Consider the following 23,652-nt stretch of genomic DNA (forward strand, 5'->3'; position numbering starts at 1 on the left):
TAAAGGCCTGAGCCTTTACCCGCGGTCCTGTGGCAGGTGTGGTGGACTACCGAAATAGTCCACGGTGGGCACTCAAAATAAAAATTAAAGTCTCGCAGATATAATTTTTTTTTTTGGTAACTTTAGGAGTCAAAACGTCAAGATCCGGTGAAACCCGCATATCCCTAAGTTGCGGATATCCCTAAACTCTGCTATAGCAATAGGCGAGAAAGTAAAAATAAAAAATTATATATATATGAATTTTTTTTTTATCGATGACTTATTCACCCCAATAGCTTACAAAGGAGCTTTTGCGTGTAAATATGACAGGGAAATTTTTACCGTAAGAAAAATGCCACGCCTAACCGGAATTCAAACCCGGAACCCCCGTATATTGAAAATGTAAAATATGAAAGAGAGACGTATAAGAATTACAAAACAGTTGATGGCCAAATAGAGTGGTACGACCAAAGAAGAGAAGCAATGAAATGATGTTTTCTCCCGATCTTATTTGGTTTAGAACAGTGTCGCACGAGGATAAGGAGAAATTTACAGGACGTGTTCTACTGATGAAAATAATTAAAAAGTTCATATAAACATAGTTCTGGAAACGTTTGTGTTCCAGTTACGGCTAGCGAAAAATTTCGCCCGGATTTCAGCTCTTCTAATAAAAAGACACCCTTCGTAATTTTCGGGACTCAAATTAAAAAGTAAAGTCGGTGGTTTCTTAGTAATTCGAGCCTAGAAATCGGATAAAACAGGTCCTAGAACTGTAACTCCAGTACGTTTTACGATATCCAATGAAAAACACAAAATTCGGTGACAAAAAACAAGCTTTTTTAGGTTTGTCGTAAATAAGTTTGTTAAATTATTATAAATTATGGAAGATTTTGTAATAAAACCTTTAGAAAATCTAATTTTGAGAAAAATAATGTAAATACAGCCAAGAAAAAATAAATAAAAACATTTAAAAATCGGTTTTTTATCAATATAAACCTGACGAAAATAGATAGAAAATCGTATAATTCTTTCTGTAACGAATAAACATTCTTTTTAACGAAAAAATTAAATTAGGGAAACGATAAATAACAAACCTGAATTACAGTAATCGTTCGAAATTCACTCCTTCACAGGGTAAACAGCACTCTGCCCGGCGTAAAATATTCCCGGTGGCTTTCCGTTTCATCTCAGGATCGTGTCGTATAAATTCGATAGAATTTCGTATTTTAACGAGTAACTCTTCTTCACTATTAACATTTTGACGGTGTACTGTTTTCATACGGCCCCAAACGAAGTAATCTAGCGAAGTGAAATCGGGTGATGATGGTGGGCCGATCGATCGGCTGTATTTAACACTAGTGAAATGCAGCTTTCACTAGTGTTAAATACAGTGACAATTCTTAACCAACAGGATAGTATGTAACTGGCTGCAGGGCGTACCAGCGGCACACCTCCGCAATTAGGACCTCCGGGCGGGTTGCCCTGGCTGGCGGCGTCTCGGAATTATTAGGCGTCCAAAACTAAATACATCTTGTGTAAAAATATTTTTTTTTTGAACGATGAAAATCGATAAAACGAAAGTTAAATTAGAGTTGTAGAAACCGATACTAACGAATCGGGATTTTCCGTTAGCGATCGGTACATTCCGGTGCCTACTTTACGGTTATAGTTTCATTATTTTATGAAGAAAAACAATCGCGTAAATAAATAAAAAAATACGTAGAAAATGTTTAAAACACCACTCTTAAATTAAACGTACTAAAAGGTGAAAAATAATTTTAGGTCGGTATCTCAGACGGATTTGACAAGCTTTGGTGGGGATATATAACATTATGTTGAAGTCGTAGCTTCAAATTAAAAATTTGATGTTATTTCCAATCTTTTCATACGCGTGATGAATGGTAAAAGGGTAGGGTGCCGCGGCACTCTTTTTTTTTAGGTATGACTTTCACATAATTTTACATATCACCGTGAAAGCTTGTTGTGAATCCATTCTTAAAAGTAATTTTTACATTTCTGCGCTTTTAGTTTAATAGCGGTATTTTAAAAATCTTTTTTACATATTTTTATTTTCTACTTAGGTCATTTAAGATTAGAGCGGTTTTCAAAAAGTTTTTATTATATATTTTTTAATTATCTACTTTTCAGTTTTCATAAGTTTATACTTTACAGCTGCGCCTGCGCACAGGTTTCAGCGTATTTAGCGAAAGATCGGATCGGTACGTTTTACGATGGATGAGTGCGATCAAAACATAGGGCTAAACGATTTAATTTCCGGATAACCAAGATTCAGTCGATCAAGAGTGAACCTGTTGCGTTAAACAGTTAGCGCTTGACCTTCTGATTCATACGCCGTATGAATCGTGAAAATCGGACAAGCGGTTGCCGAGATATATATATATATATATATATATATATATATATATATATATATATATATATGGGCGGCACCCCATCGTCCCCCTTCCAAATTTCCGAACGGCGCCCCCGTGGCGGTTGAATATATTATCATCCGACGGGTACCGCTGGGACCGGATAGAATATAGTCTGGGGAATCGAAAAAATTTTTCAGAGGGCTAGGACCACCGTTTTCAAGATATTTGTGAATTTCGTCCAAAAATTCGGATCCGATTAAAAAGTACTAAATTTTCGCAAAACTTCGATATATATATAACAATGTAACAAGTATACAATCGACCACCACGAGACATGTACTAACGAATCCTAAGTTAAGGGGGGCGCACACACAGACACACGTACAAATGCCGTCTATCAGGGTAGGATATTTCATTTAAATTTTTTAATATTTATGTACGATTTACTTAGAAAATCTACTATATCGAGGATCTGTTTAAAAAATAATTAATTATTAAAAATTTCCTTTCCAGGTTAACACCCGATTTCATAAGGTTTTTATTTTTATAATTTCTTTTCTAAAAATATAATATTATTTCAAAGCTATTATATATAATAAAACCGTTATGATATTTACGGTAAAAATAATGAAAATCTATAGTTACACACGAACATATTCATCTTTGATTACGTAACATCACGTGCAATTCATTCGTTCGACCGGTTGAATGCACTTACACATTAATGCGCGAATACCTTTGCAAATCCGAAAAACAATAAAACTAAACGAGTCCTTTCACAAACTACACTATCATTTTACAGCAGGAATCCATTCAAAAGCACGTTTTACACGCGTTTTCTTAACAGATCGTAAAATTTTATTCATTAAGAAACGCACACATTAAACTCGTTATTCTTTTTAAACGGCAAATAAACCTTTTACCGGTAGGAAAATAAATAGGACTTGTACACCTTTTTTTTTCCCCGATGACATTCTTTTGGCGATAAAAAAAAATGTACGTCAAATATACGGTAAATCTAAAATTTCTTGCGTTCTCGGTTCCGATACGGTGAAAAATAAGCTAGAAAAAGTTAAATACTACGCAAAGGAGATTCATAAACACAGGTAAGACGTAATATTTTTATCGTTTCGGAGTTGCTCTTTGGTAAAATAATGTTTATCCCTAGATCCGCTGTCCCGTTCGCAAAGAAAACACGTAATTTTCAAATCACCGCATATGTTTCGGCTATGTTTTTTATAATTTATTTTTTCAAGAACGTCTTTCATCATATCGTATGTCTCTTTCAAATGAATACCGTAAGCGATCGGTGTCGAAGGATATTTGTTACCGTTGTGTAGTAGAACCACTTTGAAACTATACTTGGACGAATCTATGAAAAGATTCCGGTCCTCAGGTTTACGAACTTGTCCTAGGCGCAACGTGAGCTCAATTATTTGGGGAATAAACCGAGACTTATCTTCATCGTAAACTGAGAAAGTTATTTTTGCCGGTTTCGAAAGCCCAAAATTTTTGTATTTTTTTGAAGTAAACTTCAACCCTGCAGTCTTGATCCTAACAGTCCAGCTTGATTTTTGATAAATTTACATCCCTAACCGAGTCAATTAAGGATGTTTTACAGTATTTTTAGATTTTTTAGATATTCCAGACACGCTTGTTAAATAAAAGTAACAATCGATTACATGATCCTTCGGTTCACGCCAAACCAAAGATACATCAAACGGCAAAGCCTTCCGTGTACCTTTCAGCCGTCCTGTTAAATATACAGAACAATTAGTGCTTAGTATACGAGGAGCCCACATCTTATTCTGATCACAAATTTTACACTGAAAGTAAAAACGATATGCTTTTTTAATTAAAGGTGTAATGTTTTTTCTATTTATTTTACGTTAACTCACCGCGTACATAACAAAAGGCATCCACATCGTTTACACAATTTCGAGGCATTATGACGCTGCACTGTAACAAATTTAAGACGGCAATAAGACTGAACAAATTAATTCGTTCCTAAATCCGATGCTTAATACAAACAACACAGCTGTGTTTTCAGCTATATGTTTTGACCTGCACAGAGACACGAATAATCTTGTCCACCAAGACTCACTCTTCAGTACTAGATATGATGTCATAATATGCGACGACTAAGATACAATTTAATTCTTTATATATAGCTTACAATTAAATTAACAAAGTTAAATATAGGAGCTTAAATGCTAACTAACTATACGTTGAAAAATGAAAAACATCCTATAATTAAAATTTAAAATTTTTTCAAAAATGGTGGATGAGAGAAAGATTCTGAGTTTTCAGCATAAAAAATCAGATTAAAATCACGTATCGCATGTTGGGAGACAAAAATTATGTTTATCAGCGTAATTATTAATACAACAAATTAAACCGTCTATAACGACTGATATTATTTTTTAAATAAAAATTAACTTCCAGTGTTAATATCAAATGATTTTGTCACTTATCAGCTGTTAATTAATAACAATGCAGTTTGTATTGTGTTGAAACAACGCAATACAAACTGCGTTTATAAACTTGTCATTTCATCTTTTTAGTTGAACGTATTTGTAATATTAAAATTTGACGTTGTTATTAAAAATGAAGTTGTAGGCTTAGGGATTCAAATTTGTTTTTTGGTAAACTTTTTGTTATTAATTTCCTGGTTCATTTATAAAATATTAAAATGCCTTCTTTAAATGAAACCGAAAGAATAATTCTACGGATGATGTACCTCTTTAACGTATGATTTATTTAATAATAGGAGAACCGTTAAGTAAATCAAAACAGTGAAACCGGTACACCGAAAAGAATCGTCCTCGCACCGGTAGACCGATACAGTCATCAGATATATTGCAGACTTTGATTGAAGACCCTCATTCATCGATTCGGAAAGCCGTTGTCCGACATGACATCGGTTCAAGAAATTCTTAAAACGAATAAATTTCACCCGAATGTTGTGATATAATGCAAACATTTTTATAACGCAATAATATTTACTGTTGAATTAACTTTTACGTTAAAAGGCCGTGTAAATAATCCCGGATGGATGTCGGAAACTCGTACACAGCACCGACACAAAGTGAACGTTTGGGCGGGAATCGTCGGTCACCGTATTGTAGGGCCTTTTATTATAGATGAAGTCTCACAGGAGGTGCTTACTGCAACTTGTTAGCCGATAGGAATTTACTAAATATCCGGGAAAATTTTGGACAAGAATTAAATAACGTACGATTTCAGCAAGATGGAGTACCATCTCGTTATTTTCTAAGGACAAGGCAAATTTCAAACGAACAATTTCAAAATCGATCGATAGGTCTTATAGGAGCCGTAGAATGGTCTGCCAGGTCCCCAGACCTGTCTCCTCTGGATTACTTTTTTTGGAGGTATCTGAAATATAATGTTTACAAAACAAAACCTTCAGACAATGACGAATCGAAAAGAATAACAATCGACGAATCTGCTCGTGTACCATCAGACAAGACACAATTTATAAACGGGTATTACTATTCAAGCTGTAGAGGAGAAGCACTTCGACATAGTAATTTACGATCGAAAACATTTATTTAAAATGTTAAAATAAATATTGTAATATTTAAAATAAACAATATCGGTCGATATAGCCGTTTAATTTATCGTTGTGTTGTTAATTAATAGTTATTGTTTATTATTATCGATATTATAGCCGTTTACAGTTCGTTAATGTTTAAAAAAACATCAAAAATAAAAGGGAAATTATAAAATATACCATAACCTGTTAGGTTAGGAGAAACACAAGTTTAGAACAAAAATATATATTTTTGATAATTAATTTTAAAAAAATTACTGTATTTTATAAAAACCGAGAACGAAGACAGAATGAGGCAGTGGCGTTCTCTTGGCACACCTTTTATATACTCGTGTATATATATAAACACATAAATAGATTACGCTTCAAATTATTTAAATACAGTAGGTTATATCATATAAACGATTTTATAACGGGAACATTTTTTTAATATAAAACGGATTTTTAAATGTAATATATACGAAGATATATTTAAATTTTATGTTTTATTTGTTTTTGTCGGATAATACGTCTGTTTATTTTATTTATTTGAAGGTTACATTTTTATCGAGTTGCATTTCTTTACGAAGGCTACCGGTAAATTTCAAGGTCTAAAAACTGAAATATACTTATATAAATACAGAGCGCCCGCGCTCTTATAAAATAATAGTTGCATAAAAACTTTAACGTATTTTTGTCGTTAAATAAACAACCGGTTTTTATTTGGTGCTTTTAATCGGTTCAATGAGAAAAACACATACGGCTAAATTAGTTATCTAATATATTTATATAATCATACCGTTTAGGCCAGGAGAATGTGGGCTGCATGAAAGGCTCATAAGGACAAGGGCTGCAGTGCATTCGTTCATCAGATCTTCTTTACCAACTTCGTCCTGCGAAGTGCTTGGCCTTCTTTTACGTGATCTAAAAATAAAACAAAAAATTGATAAATTCTACTACATAGGGAATGTCACTAAAATATATATATATAATGAAAAAAAAATTATGTATTTACGAAGCCAAAATAGTTCTGTTTAAAAGTTCTGTTAAGTATCAATCGGTATGACTTGGGTTTTTGATGATAAAAACTATTTTATTAATGAAAATTTTTGAAGCGATTCTTTTATAATAAATCATTACTTTTTTTTGCGATTGAACCTCCCAACGAAGTCGTGATCTCATTCTTTTCCGAAATTCCTTCTCTTAACCTTTCTCTTCTACTTTCTTCGGTTAATATATAGAGCTTCCTTTTCTATTTCTCTAGAAATTTAGATACATCGATTAGTTTTCTGAAAGATGTCGAAAATTATTTTTTTTGGAAACGTTTAACGATCTTAGATCTTTTATAATTTCTTTGAATCAGCTTATTTTGATTTTTCCTTTTCTCGAAAAAATTAAAACAACAGCTCGTTTTGTTAATTTAATTTCATCCGTTAAAAGACTATACCGGGTGATCCAAAAAGAACTTCAAAATTTTAGAAGCGTTTAAAGATCGATTGAAATAACTTACAGATACGTTTGAGGTCGCATTTCAAAGAAAAACAGTTCTCGTTTGTCACCCGACATTCATTTCGGTTCGATATGGCTTTCGTTTGTAACGCGACATACATCTCACCCGAACTCGATTTCATTCCAGACTATAGCCGACAAGTCGAGCGTTACCTCTGCAGCTGCGGCGCCGATTCGAAGTCTTAGCTCGACGAGATCGGCAGGCAAAGTCGGTTCGTAAACCCGATCCGTAATAAAACCCCGCAAGGAAAAATCTAACTTAGTCAAACGCGAGGAGCGAGGTGATCGTGCGATTGTACCTTCACGAACGATCCGCCTACCTGGGAATCGAGTATCAAGAAAATTCGGTACTTCTAGGAGGTACTGAGGAGGCGCCCCGTTTTTCTGGAAGTAACGGCGTCCGCTTTGGTCAACATCATCTAACCGAGTAATTAGAATATTTTGACGAACGTGCAGATAAACGGTACCGTCTACGGTTGCCTCCTAGAGTAAGAAAAAGGCCGTATAGTCTTTGTTTGTTTAGGCCTATCGCGATTATGTTGCGAAGTTTCACGACGGGTTTCGCTACCCCATATTCGGCAGTTATGACTGTTCACTTTACCGCTAATGTGAAACGTTGACTCATAATAATTAATCATTAAAAATTACATCGTCTAAAAATGTATCGTTGTCTGCAATTCTATCCGTTATTTCCATACCGGTTTGATAAAACGAACATTACGGAACTTCACAAAATTTAGCCTTTCCTTTTTTCCCTTTTATTTTTACCGCATTTCCTTTCCCCCATTTCCCTTTCTCCACTGTTTCTCTTTCCCTTTCCCCCTTTTCTTTTTTCTCCTTTTTCCATTTTTTCTTTTTTCCATTTTCCCTTCTTCTCTTTTACCTTTTTCGATTTTCCCTCTTTCATCGCTCGTAAATCGGTCCGGTATTTTTTTAGTTAATAGCGGACACACGTATCGGATACATTGAAACGGAATCGTAAAATATTTAGTACAGCGCGTGTTGCTTTTTCGTCCAACAGATAGCGCTGTTTTTCAAAAAAGCATGTTTTTACCCGTCACAGTTGCGACATCTTATATAAATCTATATATATATAAAAATGAATGTTTGTCTGTCTATATGTCTCTTACGCCTTCCTACACCATTCATTCGATCGCGATGAAATTTTGGTGGGTTGTTATGCGCACGCCCACGAAGGTTTCTGAATAGTTTGGATCCGCTAGGTGGCGCCGGGGTCGAGATATTTCAAAAAATTATATTTGCGGTCAGATCAGTCTCATATTTAGAATGCATGTTACTTACACGGAAAGAAATACTTCTGCAAAGTACGGACCCGCTGGATGGCGCTGGGGTGAAATATTTGGAAAAATTGCAATTACGGTCCGATTTGGTTCGTATTCAGAATATATATATTACGTGAAAAGAAACTTTTTTTTGTAAAACGTATACCCGCTAGGTGGCGTCGGTGTCGAGAAATTTACGAAATAAACAAATATACACACAGATTTTCTTCTTCTATATATATATATATATATATATATAAAAGCAGCATACCGTATGTGTGTCCGCTATAGACTAAAAAACTAATGGACCGATTTACGCGCGGGCGAAAGGAAAAAGAGAAAAATGGAAAACGGGAAAAGGAGGAAATATGACAATAGGGAAAAGTGAAAAGGGTGAAAGGGCGAAGGGATAAAAGGAAAAAGGAATAAATGAAAGGTTAAATATTGTGAAGTTCCGTAATGTTAATTTTGTTAATGTTTTATCAAACTTATGTTCATTTAATCTATATACATACATTATTCATACTCAAATATAGCAATAGCAAAGCATTGCCGGTTCTGCTAGTAGGTATATAAAAACACGCGCGTATTTGAATGCAATTGTTGTGTCGAAATTTCATACCGATCGGTGAAGAACTTTCGGAGATTTAAGATTTTGTATAAACGAACATTTACGTTTTTTTTTGTATAGATTTTGTTTGTTAAATATATATTTTCGGTAAAGCGTGAAAAGTTTAACTTACTTTTGATTTTTTTACACAGAAAAGATTAAATGCAATTAAATATTTTTAGAGAAAAGAACGATAAACTGGAATATTAAAACGAATAAAGGCGTACGTTAAGGCAGCCCTTTTTCCCCGTTCCTGAATACTATCAAAGGCTAAACAAGACTGCTTAAACGTAATCGGCCTTTCGAAGGTGAAATCGTTGCTAATTTTACGCAAGCAAAATATTCAAACGTTACTTTCTTAGTCGGGTCGAAAGTAAAAGGGAAAATGTATAATTAATATGGGAAAAATGTCGGTGCGGAGAAACTGTATTTTGAAAGGATCGAAACCGTTACTGTTTTATAATAACGGGGCCATCAAAATATAAGCGAACCGGTTTTTATTCGGTAGAAAGGGACACAACTAAGTAAAAGTATAATTATTATTTTTAATACGCCTTTTTTAAAAATTTTATATGGATTAGAGAAATAAGTAATCGATTTGGTTATAAAATAGCGATAAAAAAGAGATCGATATCTAAAATGAGATAAAGGAAATAGTTTAAGATTTTTTTTCTTCTCAAAATTCCCATATTTTTGTAACTTTTTAACGTTATTTTTATCGAAAATAAATACGTATTTATTCGATTATATAAGGCAAAATACTTTTCGAATGAAAAATTAATTTTCTTTTGAATGCGATCGAGTCAAGAGTAATGTTTTAGATAAATTTAAACGATACCGATGTAATTTCGCTATGATGACAGTTTTTTTTTAAAAATACTTTTACCGATAGTTGCGCATCAACAATTAAAGTCGTTAGCGATTTATTAGTGTAATCTAACTCAGCCGTTTTTTGTGTAGTCTTGAACAAACTGAAGCCGACCGTTCTCGAGACGTTTGTTTAATTGAAACCCGATCGCCGAAGAACACAGGTATCCACGATATAGAAATTCAGATTCGAATAAAAGCGACTACTTTTGTCAGCATTTGAGAACTTTGATATCGGCTGATTTACGGCGACGAGTTTACCGCTACACCGACTCAGCGGGTATTAAATAAGAGATTAAAATAGGAAAACGCCATATAACAGAAACGGGAGAATTTTATTATTTACTAAGAGAGGAACAAATAAGGGAAACCGTCGAAGCGAACAGAAGTTTTCAAACGTTAAAATAAGAATTAAAAAAGATGCGTTCTTTCAGATATATGAAGTGTAACCCACCGGGTCGGTCTAGTAGTGAACTTGTCGTCGCAAATCAGCCGATTTCGAAGTCGAGAATTCTAAGGTTCAAATCTTAGTTAAGGAGGTTACTTTTACACGGATTTGAATACTAGATCGTGGATATCGGTGTTATTTGGCGGTCGGGTTTTAATTAATTGTATATCTCAAGAATGGTCCCGGAGACTTAACAGAAAAAGAAAGATGTATGAAACGCAGTGTTTTGTAGCAGCGAAATTTGAAAAATACGTAAAGTAAAAAAAAAAAAAAATGGACTTTGCGGTTATATGTTACATAAGGATATTAAATATTACATAGGTTTTAAGACGGAGAGAATAAATGAGAAATTTCCGATAGGATTTTGTAAAGTTTTGTACGCCTCGTATCGAGATATCCAAGTTTAGTTAACTAAAGGGAGGTGTAAAAATTAAAAACTACATAAGAAAACTACGATTAAATATATAAAACGGGTGATCAAGGATGTAGGAAATATGTTGAGGTTAAAAGATACAAACCCAAAATTACCTTTCCAGAAAATTTGTTAAATCTTTCTACGTTTACTTTGTTAAACGGAAGAAACTAAAAAACAAATTCGCTGAAAAATGTACAACCGATAAAAATTTACCTAAGGTTTCTTTTCTGGGCGGGGAGAGGTTGAACTAAAATAAAATTTTATTTGTTATTATTAAACTTCAAATAGACTACAAATAGTTTTAAAAAATTCAAAAAATCTGTATTTCGTTGAAAGGAATGAAGATAGCGTGAAATCAGTCGATCGATTAAACGAAAGAGAAATAATAAAATTATTAAGTACGGGTTTATTATAGAAAAATACTCAACTTCAAGTTTAATAAGATTCGGATAGTAGGGAATTTATACGACGAATACTTAACCGAAATAAATAAATTCAATAACGTTCTGAGCGTTAATATTAGATACAACAGCAGTCTTTAATTTTTGACAAACAACCGACTATCCTTTTCTAATACAGGATATACAGTTTAACGGTATCTTTGTAACCTGTCCCACTTCACCTGAAGCAACACTTACGCGTGTATATACATTATATATATAAGTATGTGTTCTATACAACAAGAGAATCTTTTGTACCTACGCGTATGTACTAACATTCACCAAAAAAGTTATTACGAGCTAAAAAAAAATACAAACAAGACGTATTAGCACAAAGACGGATACTGCATGTTGAAATATTATTTGTTTTTAAATCATTCGATAAAAAAATGCCAGTACATAATCTATTTTTAACGATACATCCGCTTTAATTAAATAAATAAATATTTATTAAAATATTAAAATAAATAACGAAAATAACAACCACTACGAACAATAAAAAAAAAAATCTGGTAACAAAAAGTAATAATACACGAATCAAGTTTTAAAAATTCAAGAACATTCGATTTTTTGCTCTCCGTCCAACAAAATTACCTCCCAAAAATTTATTTGATTTGTGAACGTTTAGTAAATGGAAGAAAATAAAAAAATCCACTGAAAAATGTATAACCAATAAAAAATTACGTAAGATTTTTTTTGGGGTGGGGGTGAATTACGATGAAATTTTATTGTAATATTAATATAAAATTTAAAAAGTCAATATTTTTAAACTCTGATCGGCTTACCCGTCCTTAATATTATCCGAAAGCATCTTTTTTGGGCCATTTACACTAATACTACGCTTAGGAAAACATTAAAAAAAATAAATCGTTAAAAATATATAATAAATAAAAAGATAGCTCTTTTCGATTTTTGGAGATGACGGAATTTTGAGGAAAAATTAAAAAAAAAGTCTGATGTAAGCATTCACGACAGTATACTGAGCTTAATATAAAGTAGGGGTAACGTTTGCCCCTGTAATGTAAAGTTGACCCCCAAATCCCCCTCGCCACCTGGATATATTAACCACCAAAAATTTACTAACAAATACTATATTTTAAAATTTTATCAAAATCAGTTTACCCGGTCGAAAGTTATTAATTTTGAAGCTTAAACAAGCCAAAATGTACATACGAACAAATGTTAATCTTTGCTTTTTTTTTTGCTTTTTTTGGGGTCCCTGGTCTTGAAAAGTCGAGAAAAAACCGTACTTAATTTCCTAACCGATTACCGTACTTCCTTCTTGCAGCAAAGCTCTAGAGCTATGACGCCAGGAAAGTAAAAACAACTTTAAATGATACTCTTGCTTTTTATCTCTTCTCGGACGCAGACGTAATATTACGTTCTAGAGTTTAAACTTCTGTTTTTTTCCTAAACATTACTATGTACTTATCTAGTTTCTTTATTACTCGATGTTCATATAGAACCGTATATCGGTTCCGATTATCAATATTTATTCCTATCATTATCAACTAAAAGGTTACGCGAGCATATGTACATTTATTATTAATCAGGATGTGTAGATTTTTTAATTTTTTGGAAAATATTTTGAATCTTTTTTTTCAATTTTATTATTATTTTTTAATAATATTTTTGTTAAAACGTTAAGTTTTTACCTTATACTTTATAAGGAAGAGCAAATTACTTGCCATATTTAAAATTTACAAGAAAAAAAATTAAAATGTGACGGTGGACACCACATGACTTCCTTGTACGCCAATTAATTACACATACACGTTTTTTTCTGCATTTCATTTATACTTATTTCATCTGAAAGTGAGATATGATATTAGATAGTGAATAAAATAGACAGTTACATGATTGCGCTGTGGTGGATACCACGTTGCGTCATATTATTTTTGTGCTGTCCGTATCAGCATTTCATATTAGTTCGTATATTAATTTTGTTTCACGTCGCTCAACTAGTTACGTGTTGTAAGTGAGAACGTGTCGGATCCGTAAGCATGGACACATCGGTTCGAATCCTATGTGCATCATAATGTGTACATTTAATTTTTTAAACTTTTTTAACTTTTTTTTAATTTAAATATATTGATTTATTAATTAACCTCTGTAAAAATGTTTGAATTAAAATGAAAAGTAAATAACATTTTATTCCATAACTTCTGATTTTTTTCATATTTTAAAATTTTTTTATTGTTATTATTGAATTATTTATCGTAAAGAGTTTTTTACAATCGGTGGTTAATAATCATAAATAAATCAATATATTTAAATTAAAAAAAGTTAATACATAATATATGTATATTAAGTCGGATTCGAACCGATGTGCTTTCCCGTTGTAAGATCCAGATATTTCATTCATTAAAATTTCATTTGGCTATAACTGTGGAACCGATGAAAATAAGTACCGCTTATGACATATCGTTGAAAAGCTCTCAACTAGGGCTTATTACTGCGGTTAAGAAAAAGTCCAAAATCAAAATTTTTGGACACGTTTGCTTCAGTCGCTTGCAATCAAAGGGGGAAGCGTACAACTAGATGTTACAACAGTCCAAAATGTCAACATCCTACGGTTAATCGTTTTTGAATTATGCGAGATACATGCGTACGTATAGACGTCACGCCGAAACTAGTCATAATAGATTCAGGGATGGTGAAAATGGATATTTCCGTTGAAATTTGAAAACCGAAATTTTTCGCGATCACAATATTTTACATCGTACAAGGAAGTATAATGTAGGGTAAATTGAATAAAGGAAAAATAAAAAAGGAGTTAACGGATTAAAAATCTTTTAATTTCAACTTTTTTGTTTTTAAATTAATTTTTAGCCGATGAGGCCGGTCTAGCGGTTAACTCGTCGTCGTAAATCACTTGTTTAACTGCTGATTTTTAAGTGGAAGGTTCTGAGGTTCGAATCCTAATAAAAGTTAGATATTTTATACGGAACTGAATACTAGACGGTGGATCCCGGTGTACTTTGGTGGTCGAGGCTCAATTAACCACACGCCTCAGGAACAGTCGGCCTGAGACTGTACAAGACTACACCGCATTTACGTGTCATTGGACCGTGTAGGAGTTGCTTATTGTTCACCGGTTTAACAGACTGCAACGTATGCATCAGGAAAAAAAATTAATTTTTGTTAAATAGTTTTTATTAAGCACGGACGCAAAAATAGCATATAAAGTTTATGCGATCATTATAATTGGAACATAGAGATAATACATATTTTAAAAAGAAATATCTTAGTGAATATAACAAGACGTATATCTTTGTATAGAGATAACGTATGTACACGTGCATTAGTTTTAATAACCGTTCTTCACTCGAATACTAAAATTTAATTATTACTTTTTATAATTCCTTGATCGTTCTAGTTTAAGAAAAAAACACGGTTTATCTGGAAATAAGCAGTAATCAATTTGCGTGTACTCAAATCGACTACAAATTTTAAACTAGTCGGGTTACACCGAAGACACGGCGGTAAAGTATGTGTGTAACTACGGGTATAAAAGTAGTAAGATTCGAATGGCATAATGCCAAGTAATCTATTCACTTCCGTAAATATTTTTTTTTAATCGTAAAATTTTAAGATCACGTTTCTAACCGCTATTTTTTCTATTAGTCGATCAATTTAATCGAGAGTAGATTACGATATTATATTTTGAATGCCTAAGGCGTCCTCCCGAAATAAAACATAATACTTATTTCAATTTTGTCGCTTAGCGATTTTAAGATTATATTTTGGTGCAACATATCTGTACGCAGTCCGGTGTACATGTATACAATATAGAGGAGTGATTCCAAATTGCACGACAATCTCTCAGGAGATGATTCTATAACCAAAAATAAGAAAAAAAGTTTATATAAACATAGGTTAGAAAACGATTCCATAGTGAAATTCGGCTCGCGAAACATTTAGTCCTGCTTTCTGCTCTCTCTGTAAAATTAAACCGTACTAAACTTATCGGGGTAAATTTGGTGCTTCCTTGAGGTTTTTGATCTAAAAAATTGGATAAAAGCGGTTCCAGACCTCTATCTCGCTTAGGTTTCAAGAAAAACGGGGTAAAACACGAAAACGTTTTGCCGGAAACTACACTTTTATAGGTTTACGAATAAAATAACTTTTTCGATTTACGAATAACCGATAAAAATTTCTAGTTAACTTTTACAGAATTTAATTTTTAGAAAATCGATGTAAATTAAACGTCTATTAAAATTAAACTCAAATTTGAGAAGTTCAACTTTAATTAGAAACAAAACACACAAACCGGATCGGGAAAGCGGTACGATTTTATACAGAACAATTTACATACAACTGCTAAAAGTTATAAAAATAAATTTGAAAGATATCCTTCTAAAACGTATTGGAAATTTTTACTTTTTCCTAGGTTGGACATAACAGCTGATAATTAAGTTTACTGTCTAGCGTTTGAACATTCATTTGATCGGTGTTTGTGCTGTTATTGTTCGGTCAGTCGTTTACAACCGGTGATACCGCAAATTTTTTTCGTTTGGACATGTTAATTTACGGTAAGTAAATAAAAATGGATCGGCGACTCTGCGTGAAAGCCGAGAAAGCTATCCAGATCGAAGAGTACCGGATCGTAAAACATTTGACGCTTTGGAGAGACGAATTCGAGAAACCGCAACTATTCGATACCGGTCGTCAACGTTTTGCGAGGAATGCCGATGCCGAAGAAGCACATTCAATGCGGTACAATTATCTTCCGCCTCAAGCACCAGAAGAGTGTCGCATCGTTTTCGTGTTTCGCAATCAAGCATGTAGGGATCGTTACGAGAGCGCAATTATACCCGTTTCGTACAACACGAGTACAAGATTTATTACCACCCGATTTCGATAAACGGATGAAATTCTGTCGACTGTTAATTAGAAAATGCGAACGTCATCGTAAAGTAATATTTTAATTACTGATGAATCCTTTTTACGGAAACGCTCGCACTCGGGCAGAAGAAAATCACCTGATACTACTACAAGTCATTTCCAACGAACTTTTTCGCTTAGCGTGCGGTGCGGTCTTCTCGGTAATAACTTCACAGGCTCGGTGGAGCGGGGTACTTTTTTTTTGCAAATCCGATGGAAATCTTGGAAGATATTCCGCTTGCAGATTCAATGATGGCGCACCAGCTCACTGCTGTCATGACGTTTAAGTAACGTATTTAGTAAGCAAGTAAGTAGCGCATCGGTCGAAACGGATCGGCAAAATGGCCAGCTCGACCTCCCGATCTCACGCCAGCGGAAATTTTCCTTTGGGGTCGGATGAAGTCGTTAGTCTGTTACGCTCGTATTGGCGTTCGAGAAGAATCGGGACATCGTATAATAGAAGCCGGACCTAATATTAAGAACGATAATAATGCTATTATACGTGCCCGGCTAGCTGGATTCGCCGAGTTGAACTGTGCATTGAACATGATGGTAGCCGCATTGAGCAACCACTTTAAAAAAGTGTTCGCAGCTTTATCAAGTAACCCTTCCGATATTAATTAATTTTTAGGAAAAAATCTCAAACAGTATGCGATTTTAATTTTTTTAAATTTATTTTTTATTCATTTTTTCTGTTATCGATAAGTTTACTATTTGTTTTCAATTACGTTATGTTACTGAAATGTCGATGAAAATTATTCTATTTAAAAACGTATCGCTTTTCCTTTCCGAATCGTGCGTTATGTTTTTAATTAAACTTGTATTTCTCAAGTTTTTTAAATTTTGATATACGTTATCTAATCGATTTTCTTGGAATTAAAATTCTCTACAACGTTAATTAGAAAAACTTTATTTTTTTATTGATTATTGAATTAACAAAATTATTTTATTCCAAATCTCTTTTTCTTTTTCCGTTTAGCCTTCAGAACCACCGTAAGGTATTATTTCAGAGGATGATATGTACGAATGTAAATCAAATGCGGTCTTGTTCAGTCCCAGGTCGATCGTTCCGGAGATGTGTGATTAATTGAAACCCGACCGCCAGAATATCGGAATTCACGATCTACTATTCAAATCCGTACAAAAGTAACCGCCTTTACTACGATTTGAACCTTAGAACTCTCGACTTCAAATCGGCTGATTTGCAAAGACAAGTTCGCCGACAGACCTGTGGGTTTTATTCCAAACCTAAAAAAGCGTATTTTGCGACAAAACCTTTTCGGGTTTTACCCGGTTTTTTAAAAACCTAAGCGACCACTTTCATTCAATTTCTTAGATCAAAACCCATAAGGAAGCGACAAACTTACACCCCGATTTGTACCCCAAGAATTTTAGTACGGTTTAATTTCAAAGAGGGAGCAGAAAGCAAGGATAAATGTTTCGCGAGCCGAATTTCACTAACGAAACGTTTCCTGACCTATGTGTATATAAACTTTTTTTATTTTTGGCTGTAGAATCATTTCTAAAGGGATTAATCTGTATAAAAAAAGAACTAAAAGTAAAACCCGGTCATAAAGTAATAACAATAACATCTATGCAATTTTAATTTTCATTTAAGTTAAGTTGTCTTATAGCTTTTTCTAATATTTTTTTTATAATTTGTCGAAACTAGACTTTAGTTTCATGAGGTTGTTTATTGTGCATTATAGCTGCCAATTTTTTTTATATATTCTCAATAACTGAATGGATTTAGTCTCGTATTTGTAAAACTATTAATAAAACTTTAGGACTATTTCGTTATAATGATTTCTCAATTATTCTAATATATTTATTTTTAGAATAAAGTAAACGGTTTTGATTTTTGTTTTAAAGAATTTTGTTACGTATAAGTTTTAATTGTTTTATTTGATTTTTTATTAGCTACCCTCTCGCAATTGAACAATTTATCAGTTAATAATTATGAATTTGGTAACGTATACGTTTTTAAATGAAAAAAAAAAATCAAAGTAGAACAAAGGAAAAATATATACTCGTATAAAAATGAAAAAAAAAAAATGGGGTTTCAAATTATTATTAAATGAATTGTTTGAAATATTTTACGTTAAACAAACAGGAAAATGGTGTCACTTAAAATTGTTCTTTTTTTTAAATAGTGATTTTGAGTAGGAGTAAAACACGAGAAAAAAAAGTATTTGGAGAGAGACCTGAATTCGCAATAAAAGAACATAGTCGAGGTCATCTAATAATCTATTTTTGCAAAATCTTAACTTAGCCAAAACGTTTTTAAGATGTAAACATTTTGTGGAACATACACAGACACACACACAATTAATACTAAACCACAAGCTTCGTCACCCTTCATGTCTGATACGAATTTATTTACCTCGCCTAACATCATTCATACTATCTTTAGATACCCTAGTTTTACTCCCCCTCTCTCACTCTGTATTTGTAAGCGTATCACGTTTTAGATTAGTCAGATGTTAACATATGATATTCAAATCTTTTTTTATTTTGTTTTATTACTAAGCAAATAATCATGACACAATCAAACTATAATGCCGTAAGATATTTGCGTATCTAATTTTGTAAAATCCCACTTTGCTTTTCCAACGGTTAAAGTAACACAAATACGACAGGGTACAGGTTGGAAGCGATAGAATGTAGATATAAAAGACGAAAAAAACAAGTTTCAGAAAAGGTAAAAAGGTGTTGAAAAGTTAAAAAGAAATGAATAAAAAATTAAATCCTGGAAGGATTTCCATTTAATCAGATATTTTTATTCGATAAATCGTAAAACTCGAAGAATCCTCTTTACATAGGGCTTTCTACGATCGGAATGAATTAATAAATTTAATCGAGAAACCAAAGAAAAAGCCTTATAAGATTTCCGCCGAACACCGTGGAGGAGCGGTAGCGTCTAAGACTTACATCCGGAAGTCCTAGTTCGAATCCCGGTCAGACATGGCGTTTTTCATACGCTACAAATTTTCATTCTCATAGGAAAATAATTACCGAAGCGGTCGATGCCCGTGCTGTTGAGGCTCACAGAGATATGCGAAGTTTACGATGATCGCCTAACAGAACGCACGAGTCAGAGTCGGCTTAAAAAGATTCCGTTCAGGAGATTTTTCACTCAAAGATGACCGACGTTCTGGCCGATCTACTGATATTGATGAAGGCCGAATCAAATAAATAATTGAATCGCATCGTCATATAACCGAACGAGAGGTTGAAGAGAAGTCAAATGTATCGCGTACAACGACCGAAGATCGCATCAAATATCTTGGACTCGTTAAGCAGCTCGATATTTGGGTTACGCGTGAATCGAAACATATTCATTTAACGAATCAATATTTGCGATAGGAATCGCAAACGCGATGTAGTCGACCTTTAATTGAAACGAATCGTCATCGGTGATGAAAAACGGGTCGCTTCTGGTTAACATCGATCGAAAGTGATCACGGTTCAAGCGCGATGAACCTAAGAAAGCTAAATCTCATCAAAAATAGATCGTGCCATCGATTCGGTGGGATTACGAAAACGTTATCTATTTTGAGCTGTTTCCGAGGAATCAAACGATTAATTCGGATTTTTACTGTCGACAACTAATGAAACCGAAGAAAGCGATCGAAGAAAAACGGGACACAATTGGCAAATCGCAAAGGAATCTTGTCCCATCAAGCCGGTGCAAGGCTTCGCACATCTTTGGTAACTCTTAGAAAATTATTGGAGCTCGGTCGGAAGTGACGGTGAGGGTGAGAGGTGACTCTGTGAGGGTTGATCACAGAGTCCTGATTTTGGACCATCAGATTACCGTTTATTACAAAGTTCGCAAAACTCTTTGAACGATAAAACTTTTATTGACGATGATGTCCTGAAACGGCACTCGGTTAAGTTTTTGCCGATAAGGACCAGAAGTTCTACGAGCGTAAAATCATAGAGTTGCCAGAAGAATGCCGAAAGGTTATCGGACAAAATGGAAAATATATTATCGATTAAAGTTCGTTCTTCGTATAAAAAATGAATGTGTTTTATTTCGCGCTGATATTTTTTCAACTTCTATTTTTCCAATTAAAAAAAAAAAATTGAACGGTAACATATCCAGCTGTATTCAACGAAGTTATAACCAAAGGAAGAAGCGGACGTATCTCATAAATGTAATATATTACTTTTTTTACCGCCAGAACCACCGAGACGATCAAAGAATGGGGATGGAGAATATTAAGGAACTTTTTTCAATTTTTTTTTTTAACCTCCGGGACCAGCGTTAACTATTGCTTCTGAGGATTACGTGAAAGATTTTTAGCGTGTGAAAATACCGTGCCTGACCGGAATTCGAACCCGGGAGCACCAGATGAAAGGCCGAAACGCTACCATTCGCGCAACGGAGGCCGACATACTACGAAAGTTAAACTAAGAGAAGTTAATTTTGGGAACAGCCGTTATAAGACGTGATATTTATTGAGCTTTGTGCACAATATACTACTTTAGTGATATATGTAAAACCTTACGTCCGTCCAATCCGGTAACTTAAGCCGAATCTTGAATAATAAATACTTATATTAATTATTAATCGATCTATGCGTTATTTCGCTTATTTAATAATACGATTCGTGTAAAAATTAAATAATAATTTCAAATTAAATTAACAAATTCGGGTTTCTTTTTATCATTTGTTTAATTTATCTACGGATACGGAACATCTTACGCAATAATAAACCGAATAGAACGATTTAAAATAAAAATATCGACGATAAATTATAATTGTTTTTGTAAGTAACTGATAATCGAAAAAATTCTAGCGTAAAAATCGAGGTTAAAATTCTAGAACAATAGAATTAGAGCAAATAAAAATAAATAAATATATGTGCCAGACACCAGACGATAATGTATTTTTTTGTAATTATAACTAAAAAATATTTTAAAAAATAAATAAAATAGAAAAAAGTATTTGCAAAAAAAAGATTATTAAAAATATCTAACGTAATGAATTAAATAAAAATTATCAAAAGATAAACAGCTTATATTTTTTTTGATGAAGGAAGAAACTCGACTAAAAAGTTGAAAAAAAATCGTATTATAAGTGCAAATGACCGAGCGGTAGAGTTCGGTTTTTCATCCAGAGGTCCCGGGTTCGAATCCCAATCAAACACGGTATTTTTCATACGATATAAATTCCCATTCCTATTCAGACGTCATAAACTCGTTTGTAAGCTTCTGCGGTGAATTAATTTATCGGTTAAAAAATAAAAATAAATAAAAAAGATCGAATAATTCTTTTATAAAATAACAGTTTTATATTAATACTAGTCGGTAGGAGGTTATTTTTCTCGGCCGACCGTCTAGCCAGAGGACTCCGGCCCCTGGACCCCCGCATCGCTCGTTACTCTCGTAGTCGGAAGAACGATAATAATTAAAGTATTTAGGCGTTATAGAAACCCGAAAAAAAACTAAATTACAAAAGACAGAACAGTAGTAGTAACTTGAAGAAGGAAAGCGGCTGGAGGACTTGGTACCAAGAGGAAAGAAAAAAAAAATAAATGTAAAAAACATAGAACGATTAGCCTAATTCGCATGTAGCTAACGTACTATTAAGGGTTTTAAATAAAAGGATATAAAATAAATTAGACGGCAGTATTGAGGAAGAACAGTACGGGTTTAGAAGAGGCGTTGGAACAAGGGACGCTATACGGCTGCTAAGAACTATAGGTAAGAGACACACGGAATAGAGGCGGAGAGAGTACGTTTCATTTGTCGACCTCCAAGTGTTTGACAGAGTTACGGGATAAATTATACACATCACCGACACTGTCTAGTAAAAAGCCGAATGAAATAATTAAATGGGAAAAGAGGAATACAGATCGAGGGAATAAGAGTACAATGTATACACGATTACCGATGACATGGCAGTACTGCCACAAAATCAGGGCATGAGGATAAGAATCAGGGTATTAGGTGGAAAAGAGGAGAGAATTCAGATTAAAATAACAAATTAACTTTTACAGCAGGTGAAGAAATTTCAGTATCATTTCAGACTTGCATAGTAGAAATTAAAAAAAAAAAAACAAAATCAAGAAGTAAGCAGGCATTTCATAAGAAGGGAAGACTGATGTGTGAAAAATTAAACTTATCGTTAAGGAAGACCTTAACGAAATGTTTTATTTCAAGTGTGACGCTCTACGGAGCTGAAACGTAAAAAGGCAAATAGAAAACTACTGAGGCTTTTAAGACTCAGGTGTGGCGCAGCATGATAAATGTCAGATGGCAAGACCGGGTTAAAAATGAAGAAGTATTAAGGAGAATCAGAGAGAATAGGAAATCGCTAAATGCGACTGAATATAGAAAAAGGAACCGGCTGGACATCGTACGAGACGAAGGTGTTTATTAGTGGATTCGGTAGAAGGCTTGGCGAATGGAAGGAAAGGAAGAGGTTTCAAACGACGGATGGGATTATGGAAAAAGGAAAAGAGCCGAAACAAAGAGGTTAGCAAAGGATAAAAGAAGGTAGAAAGCATCAGCCGTGACAGGACCTGACTAACGGCAGTACAGTAGAATGAATTGTAATTAAAGTACGCAGACCTTTGACGAGGAAAATTACAACCGAAATAGATTGTAATCTATTTCTGCCGTGCCGGCAGAAATATAATAACGTAGCAGAAAGATTAATCTTTTTCTTCTTCGATGAAAATCTATAATTCCAAACTTCATCCCTAAGGGTGCTAGGGCCTCCGTCTACGATTTAAAAAGGTTATCTAAGATAGCACGAATGTATCCTGAAAATCTGAAAGGTATCGGTCAGTCGGTTCTCGCGTGTTGCTGATGCAAACAAACAGACAAACTTGTTACATCAAATGATGTATAACAAATAAATATTAAAATTTATTTATATCGAGGTCAAGATTACAGTTACATCAAGCGATATATAACAAATGAAAAATAAAATCGTAATTTTTAATAATTAGGACATACGAGTATAACAGATAAACGAAACTAACAAAATTTTTATCGGAAAAATTATACTTAATTTAACATTAATAACAGTATTTAAACGTCGAACAGTATCTGTTTGAAAAGTAAATGAACTATAATAATATAGTAAATGAAAACAATATCAAACAAATAACGGCAAGCGAAAACTATTAAATAGAATTACCAATGTCAATTAATTGCTGCATATAGAACATAGGTCAATAACTAAGTTCATGTACACACACACACACAATGTGTGCATATATATATATTGTTTGTGTATATATATATATATATATATATACATAAATGGA

General features: G+C 33.5%; 1 protein-coding gene across 2 annotated transcripts in view; it reads right to left on the minus strand.

Annotated features, from left to right (window-relative positions):
* Positions 1-23,652, minus strand: part of LOC142332945 (zinc finger protein 395-like) — a 256,769-nt gene that overhangs the window by 108,101 nt on the left and 125,016 nt on the right. For both annotated transcript variants that reach the window (XM_075379665.1, XM_075379664.1), the window contains exon 4: positions 6,707-6,831. In XM_075379665.1, coding sequence (XP_075235780.1) covers positions 6,707-6,831 — 125 coding nt within the window. The remainder of the gene's footprint in view (positions 1-6,706; positions 6,832-23,652) is intronic.

This window comes from Lycorma delicatula, chromosome 12 (genome assembly GCF_047948215.1).
Source record: "Lycorma delicatula isolate Av1 chromosome 12, ASM4794821v1, whole genome shotgun sequence".
In the NCBI taxonomy this organism is placed as follows: Eukaryota; Metazoa; Arthropoda; class Insecta; order Hemiptera; family Fulgoridae; genus Lycorma; species Lycorma delicatula.